The 8,508-nt window shown below is 40.7% G+C and overlaps 2 protein-coding genes across 2 annotated transcripts in view; both read right to left on the bottom strand.

Moving 5' to 3' along the window:
* The window catches only part of LOC102388542 (baculoviral IAP repeat-containing protein 1-like), a 34,268-nt gene extending 31,059 nt beyond the window's left edge, over positions 1-3,209 (bottom strand). The window contains 3 exon segments of the mRNA XM_025214768.1: positions 1-403; positions 1,696-1,769; positions 3,065-3,209. The exon segment at positions 1-403 is cut by the window's left edge and continues 171 nt beyond it. Coding sequence (XP_025070553.1) covers positions 1-400 — 400 coding nt within the window. The 5' untranslated portion in view covers positions 401-403; positions 1,696-1,769; positions 3,065-3,209.
* Positions 3,210-7,276: 4,067 nt separating this feature from the next.
* Positions 7,277-8,508, bottom strand: part of GTF2H2C (GTF2H2 family member C) — a 16,567-nt gene continuing 15,335 nt past the window's right edge. The window contains 3 exon segments of the mRNA XM_025214767.1: positions 7,277-7,648; positions 8,181-8,220; positions 8,492-8,508. The exon segment at positions 8,492-8,508 is cut by the window's right edge and continues 31 nt beyond it. Of these exon segments, the coding sequence (XP_025070552.1) occupies positions 7,529-7,648; positions 8,181-8,220; positions 8,492-8,508 (177 nt within the window). The 3' untranslated portion in view covers positions 7,277-7,528.

Below are 8,508 nucleotides of genomic sequence, written 5' to 3'. Positions count from 1 at the left end.
TCCCTTGGACAAATTCACACTGAGGACAAAATTTTTTATGCTCTGAATCTGGGGACAATCTGGCTCCTGCTGCAAATAAAACCAGCCCACAGCAGAAACACTGTATACCAGACTTAACCCCCGTGTAATAAAACCCAGCAGCAGCCATCTCTGTGGGAGCCCACGATGAACCAGAGTCATAGGAGAAGAATGTTTTTAACCTCTTGCATTCATTTCTCATGCTGGGGTTATAACCCCTTTGCAACTGCTCACGAATCTCCTGGTATTCTTTCTCCATTTCTTCTGATAGCTTGTGCCAATCAAAATTTAGATGAGGGAAGCGAGTCTGTATATAAGATGGATTCAGCTCAGAAATTTGACTGTTGCTCATGTCCTCTGCAGGAAGGTCTAGAGCAGACATTATCTGTAAAAGAAAAATAATAATACATATTGTCTCCCCATTCACACCATTGTTTAAAAGTCTTGTAATTCACCTTCCCTGTTACCTTGGGCAGAAAAAAACCCCCACCTGGCTACCACTGGAACCAGGCAACAAACTGATAGTTGCTCAGCTACAGTACTGCAGTGTTACCAGCACTGCTCAACTAAGTGCTTCACCTCAGCTAGATACTGTACATGTTCATAGACCCCTGAGTGACTTACATTTATTATGTTGTTAACACATTAAATGGCAATATGTAAGAACCTATGTAGGCGCTTCTAAGAGGCGGTTGCCCACCCATTTCACAGGCAGACCATGGGGCCCAGCACTATTTTTGTAGGCTGAGCAAAGAGTCTCCGTCCCCTCCACACACACACACACACACACTTCCAACTAGCCAAGGGGCCGCAGAATTCCCACCCCTCCCCACAGATTGCCAGATGGCCCCAAACTGGGGCTTGCTTATTAATGCATCAGTTAATGGCTTCTGTAGGCTTAATCCCCTGATTAAGCCCATGGGTGCCATTAATTGATGTGTTATTAAGCTAAGCCATGGTTAAGGACTTCCACAGACTTGATCAAGCTCAGTTTCCCCCCTGCCTCATCTCCAGACTCAGTCTTACTGAAACACACTCTGTAGAGCTGCCAAGCACAAGCCAGTCTTTCCTGAGTACTCAAACTGAAAACTACAAATATTTTTTTCAAAGGTTTCCACTTTGTCCAAAATTGGCAGATTTTCACAGAGTAAAGGTAGTCCCCAATCAAATTCAAGCCTTTCTTTCAAAGCATGGAGGCACCATAGGATTTTTTTTTTTTTAATGGGACAAAACTTTTTTCCAAATCTGATTATTGGAAATGGCTAAACTATATTTCCTGATTTTTTAAATACTCAGACTGAGGTGGGCAGTTGAACTGAAAATGTGCAATTCAAATAGAGTTTAGCAATGAAGAGGACTGCAAGGAGCACTCCCAGCTCCTTTTACTATAATGCTAAACAACCCACAGTGTTTGCTCTTTTGAACTACTTCCTAATAATTTGAACTGTGGTTTCAAAAAGACTCTACAATACCTATTTCACTATTCAAGGTCTTCTAAGAAACCTACAGCCAATATTCTTCACTTACATTTAGCTTAGAATTAGATATTAGCTTCTTTAAAAATGTAAATGCTCCTACAGTATTTACAACCATACCACTAATTCACATTTTTTTTTAATTTCCCTATAACATCATCATTAATTGAGTGTTAGATTGCAGCTAAAGCAAAAGTTTTACCTTTTGTGTCTCTGACCCACTCCAAACTCCACTGTTCTTACTGTCTGATGTGTCCACACTTAGCTTGGAACCTGCTAGTTTTCCAAAAGAAGAATGTTTTTAGGAAGGCTTATAAAAACATAGGTAAACAAGTCATTTTAGTCACCTACATAAAAGGCATCTGATTTAATTCATGACCCTTGGGCCTAACAATCTCATCTTACTGCTTTCTTCACCACAGTCCTTATGCTTCCATCCTGTTATTGTTTATTCTCAATACATTAAGAAACTTGTTTTCAACACCCTTCCTGAAAAAAATCCCAAATATGACATATTCAGACTTCACTGGTAACTCAGAAGACCAGTGGATGGAAATGATGGAAAGCACATCTGTTTAATGAACATACACAACATAGCAAAGTAAGTGATACAGAGCTATCCTACACAAGTCCCTATGGCAGCAACCACTCTAACTGCCAACCTGCAAGCTTCATAAGGCCACCTGGAAACGTAGTCAATATTCTGACTATATGCATATGCATATGGAGCATCCCAGCACATGCCTGAACTGGACAAAGCAATGTATTGTAGGTTGCAGCATATGACACAAGGAGCTAGAATGAGGAACACAAAAATGTATTCAGAGAGGAAACTTACAGAATTGTGCAATTCATTCCTTCAGCACAAATTACACTGACTACGACCGCAGTCTCAGAGTTCTTTACTTCTGATGGAAATAACATTAAAAATGTCAAATTTGAAATAAAGACAGCTTTGAAATTAAATAAGAAACAGCTGAGAAAGAAGCACCCCAGCACTTCTGCAGGATGAGTGTCCCAGACTAAAGAACCCACGGGTTAACATCAAATTGGAAAACACTGGGAAGAGGCACTGAATAAAAGGAAACAAAACATATATTAGCCTTTCTATACAAATTATTTGAATAGCTGTCTTCCTGCCTTCCAGCTGCTTGGTAAGAACCCAGGGATCTCCTTCTTCACAGAGTCATTACAATGAATTTACTCAAGAAATCCTATCAAGTCTTCCAATCAAAATTAAAAAAAAAAATAGTTCATAAGAAAATCAAATCAAACAACAGCATTTCCTTCCCGAGACAAATACGTTTTGCAACCTGAGCAAAATATGTATTTACCAGTATGAGCAATGAGAAAGCCAGATGGAAAAAAATGGCAAAGACCAAATATAGGAGGCAGGCTGAAAAATCAGCTGCTATAAGATAAATCTTGGTGAGTTTTCCTTACTTCTCTCCAATGGCTACTGGACATAAAAAAACAACTGCTTTCAGAGCACATCATGACATTTACTTTTCTCCCTCACTTATAACTTCCTGAATCAGTACTCTGTAGTTCCAGGTTCTTTGATTACTTACCAGACTTCTATCCTTGCTTTCACTGTCAGACAATTATGCTCAAGAAACAAATATCTCCAGAGCAACTTTAGATCTTCTTTAGATCTGCTAGTCACATGACTGACACACAAAAATCAACTAAAAAATGCAAATATATAAGCTAGCAGCTGGTGGCATATTCCTTCAGAGTGGGTGGACAGCTGGTGACAAAAAACCCCAGCACTTACCAGCAGTTGAAGCTGCCCTGCCCACTGGCTGCCTGGGGCCCCGCCCACACAGTGCGGGGCAGGCTGACAGCCCCAGCGGCCCCAGCCTGAGCCCTCCTGCCCCTCCGCTGCCCTGTGCTGGGGTTGGGGGGGAGCTCTGCCAGGAGACCCCGGAGGTGCCCCCCACTCAGGTAAGCAAAGGCGCTTTTCTTCCATTTTGTTTCTGTTCTTTTTCTGGGTTGTTTTTTTTTAAGTGATGGTGCCTGGGGTTTTGGGGATAGCCTTGGGGGCCTGGGGGTGCAAGTGGCGTGGTGAGGCTGGGTGGGGAATCCATTGGGGGGGTCTGGGGGTGGGGCATGTGGGTCTTGGAAGAGGGGTGGTAGCCCCTGTGGGGGCCATTTGGCTCCTGTTGGGGAGCAATACTCCTTGTGTGGGGGATGAACCCCCTGTTGGGGGGCTGTACCCCTTGTGATAGTGCCAAACCCCCTGCTGGGGGTCTGAACCCCCTTTTGGGCGGCCGAACCCTTTGTGTGGGGAATGAACCCCCTGTTGGGGGCCTGAACCCCTCGTGTGGCAGCTGAACCCCATGTTGGGGGGCCGAAGCCCTTGTGTGGGGGACCAACCCCTTGTGTGGGGGCCATTGCCTTGTGGAAGGGCAGCAAAATATGTATTAATGAATTCATGAAACCTGTATTTAGAGTTCACTTTATTATTATGATAAGAGACTTGCTTTAACACTAGATACCAATAAAACATTGTCCAACTAATCACTGTCTCTGTCTCACTCTCTCTGTTTATAGAGGTCTTTTAATTTAGTTGTGGAGGAACATGGATTTGAGAGTATTTTAGAGCGCGATTTTGAGATTTTTTTTTTATTGGGGATTTTTCAGTTTTCCAATAGGGAACACCAGAATTCCTGCTAGGGAGGCCAGTGGCAGGACCCTGCCTGCTCAGAGCTGGCACCTTGGACTCAGCTGGCTGTGGCTGACCTCCTGGCCAAATGGGGCCAGAAGGACATGCTTTGACAGTTCAAAGCAGGCCACCACACCCGGAACATCTTCTGGGCAATAGCTGCCCAGATGGCCGGGCAGGGGGTACACATAGCAGTAGTGCCGCACAAAGGCCAACCCTGCAACTGTCGTCAGCTGGCACAAGGGGTAGTATCCACAGGTACCAACTGGCTGGGCCCCAGAAGCTCCTGAGAGCAAGTAGCCCTCAGCTACTTGCCAGGGTGGCTTTTTATTTTGCTAGGGCCAGGACAGGGCAGCTTTTTATACTGCCAGGGACAGAACAGGTGCTGGCCCTGGGCTCTAGCTCCCTCTGGCTGAAGATCCAGGAGGAGCCAGGCAGGGTTATTTTGCCCCATGTGACAATTTGCTCCACAACAAAGTGCATGTCCCAGCACGTGCGCCGAGGCAAAAAGCCCTGGCTCAAATTTGCACCACTTCTTTTGAGCTGCTGCAAGCGCACGTGCTTGCATGTGTGGACGCACCCTAGGGTGCTACAAATATCAAGGTCATACCTGAGCTATGTAACATAATGTTAGACACCTGTCTGACAGTGATAATTCAATGTACTTGAAGTATTCTTGTATTGTGGTGGAAAGGCATGAGGGGAAGGGGATTCAGGGTGTCATTATCCAGGTCACAAGATTTTAAAGAGGAACTGGCAATGACTGACATATTCCCAGCATCAACTTCCCCATTAAAGGCCTGTAACATGCTTACACAACATTATAATTAGTGGTGGATGTGATAATTTTTTGAGAATGCTCATTTGACAAAATGGAAACTTCTTGTGAAAATGCTAGAGCCACCCTCACCCACCCTAGAAGGCATGCCCCTGGAACACAGGAAACTCAAATTCAAGACCACGTTCCACTTGATTCAGAGCAGAGAACCTGTCTCTCCCACATCCTGGCCAAGTACCTCTTAACTATTTTAGGATGAGTGTCTCTTTCTTATAAAAACCAAACAAACAAAAAATTAAAGTCTTGGTTTTACTCACCTGAATGAAAACAGATGACAGAACCTAATTTTTTCACACAATGGATTTCTTGTTTTCTAGCCAGTTATAATTACAATTAACTAAGAGGGCAACTGAAAAATACTGAACAGTTTCAAGTGTTCATCCAACATGAATTAGGAATAAAGGGAGAGAATTTGGAAAGCACCACTTGATGGAATCAGTTTCTTCCAGTGATTTTTAAAAGGAGCCCAAACTGATATCCGAACACAGATTTTCACATGGCTTTACTAAAAAAGCTTAATCAAAAGAGAAACTTGAGCCTTGCTTTATCCCATATTTCTGCTGCAGCTTCACCAACATAAACAGCTGGTAGAGATGTGCCATAACAGTGCAAACTATGACTTAACTGAGCTCATATAGGACAGGCTGCACTAATAAGCAAAGCAGTCAGTTTATACTGAAGCTCTATTTCTAGACCAAGGTCAACACCAATGCATCAAAGTTATTTAAAAAAAAATCCCTGAACAAACCAAAGGCTCAGGGCTCACAAATGGCTACACAGAACAGTAAGATACATTTAAAACCGAATTCATATACAATATCCATAGGCATCTCATTTTACATACAGACTATGTAACCACACTTAAAATAGCTACAATTTTAAGTAGCAATTTTAAGTGTGACTGCAAGATAAGAGGCTTTAGCTGTTAGCTTTAGCTTAGCTAGCATAAATGAAAACAAGCAGTATAGAAATGCAGAACAGATTCAGTGAGGGTTCTAAGCTGACCAGAGCCCCTGGGTACATGCTCCACTTGCTTACCCACAGAAAGGTCTATGCTGCCTCATATTCACTACTACTGATATCCATGCTACAGATACCAGTAGCTGATATCTGTACTAGTTTTAATATTAGCTGTATTAAAGCTAGTACAGATATATTTGTCTATTCTAGTCATACCTTCATGAATGGTACAAACACACATATGGATGCTGCAATACCATTAGTAATAACACTGTAATCACCTACTGTTTTACAGGAGCTATATTACAACACTCTGAAGTGAAGGGAGTCAGAACTGTATTGTTTATGATAACCTGTTATCAGTGATGATCAAATCTAAAGTAGTTTATCACCTGTCACCATCTCCTCAGGCAAGTTATTCTAATAGTCTGTAACTAAAACATCTTAAATTTGCAATTCCACTCTGAATAGCAGCTATAAAATAACAAGCTGCAACCAATATTTGTCTCCATTTCAGCAATTAAATACTTTCTTTTTTTCGACCTCCAATTCTGAAAATCTGTGATCAAAATCTTCCTTCCTTTCCTGCATGTAGTAACATCAAATTTAAGATCTGAAGATGAAACTCTGTTCCTCTTCAATTGTTTTGTATAGATTATAGAACTTTATAAGTCATCCAGTTGCTGATGCAGAAATGGGGACAAGTTTAATTTCCTCTCTCCTGCAGCAGTTCTGCAATACTAACAGAAATCAGACACAAGGACTGAACTTTCAACTTCCACTTTCATTCCTATTTGTATCACTGCAGTGTCACTGAGTCTGACAATGAAACCAATAAGGCTGTAGCTCAAATTTCTTAGAAAAGAATGGAAGTAGTTTCATTAGAATGACATTCCTATGTTTTTTCATTTCAGTCGGATACTTATTTCCTTTATTTTGCTATAAAAAGTGGGCTTGATTTTTATTGATTTTTTATATTTTCAGAAGAACTTTAGAAAGCATTTTGGTGAGGGTACCCATGCTGAAACATCAAAACAATACCATGCCACTGAAACAATTTTGTTTTGTAAGCTTTCCACGCTAATCTTTTTCTAAGATCTAATAATGAGATATGTCTTTACAGTATTTAAAAAATAATACACCTTCAGGCTGGAAGCAAGAGCTTCTTCACTAAGTGTATAAAACGTATGTATAGTAGTTTCTTTACAAAGCATGAAAAACGTGAAGCATCGTATTAGCATGCTACCCAATTTTATCCCATTTCTATTTACAAAGTCACACGTTATTCAAAATAACTCTCAAAAAAGTCATGGGCTTTCAAATCAGATTATGCAGATATTTTATTAACATATTTACAGTTAAACATTTATTGCATTTTAATTATCAATAATTCTATACAGTTAGTAAAATCTCTGCTTTTTCCCCTGAGCCAATTTTCATTTTGACTGCATCCATGTAGATATTTCTTCTCTTTTTAGAACTGCCTTGCTCTAGGTTGTGGCTAAATGGTATAATTTTCCTCTTGTCCAGGAATGAAACCAGCAGAATAATCTTTACAAACAGACAGCATCATACAGACAGAGGAGCAGGGTGCTTGTGAATACATCCAGGACAGCAGTGTAGAGAATCATGAACAAACAAGTCACAGTCCACACAAAATGCACTTTGACAGACTTTGCAAATGTAAACCTGTGTGAACAAAATTTTGAAGTCAGTCAAATCTTAGAAAAAAATCAAATATGACTTTGCTATAGTATCACAGTAGTACAATAGCTTACAAAAGACTGTAAGCAAACTATTTTGCTTATCTACACTATAACAGGATCACTAAATTCCACTTTCCAATATGAAAACACTGTACATTTCAGACAATAATCTATACTGAGGTTCTTATGGAATTAGGACTTTCCCAAACATTCAGTCAGAGACTCTTGGAAGATTTTTTTTTTTCATTAAAAACTGATCTGAAACTAACAGATTTTAATTTAAAAAAAAGCTTTACAGAATATAGTAAAAACAAAAAACAACACCCCCCTCCCCCCAACATATGCATCCTGGCTGACAATCATTGTTTTTCTGTGCTCTACTTTTATGTTAAGTCTTCTATCATAGACCCCTTTCTTATGTGCAAAGGGTTGACCCTGACCCACTCTGGGGCCACTCAATGTGGCTTAGGGTAGTACATGCTTAGAGAATTATAGCATGTTGTTTATAGACTTACATGTTGGTCTTTCATCTCCCCTTGGCAGCCATGACAATAGCTATAAAACAGAATTTTATATTTTTGCTGAAGGTAGACAAAAGATAAGTTGAAAGCAACATTCAGTAATTTCTCTAACAAAGGAACAATTCCTGAATTCAACAGGAAACCTGGGACCACTAATTACTAGCCTTTAATATTTCCTCTGACAAGACATGGTGAGTGCTCCCCAAACGTACAGTGCAAGCAATACTACAGAAGCCACTGACCACTTAGCAAACTTTTATAAGAGGTAGAATCTATACAACCCTGAGTGAACATGATTTACGTACCGTTCCCCTTGATATTC

This window comes from Alligator sinensis, unplaced genomic scaffold (assembly GCF_000455745.1).
Source record: "Alligator sinensis unplaced genomic scaffold, ASM45574v1 scaffold541_1, whole genome shotgun sequence".
NCBI lineage: Eukaryota > Metazoa > Chordata > Crocodylia > Alligatoridae > Alligator > Alligator sinensis.
The sequence above is the reverse complement of the archived record's forward strand: the minus strand, read 5'-3'. Positions and strand labels throughout refer to the sequence as shown.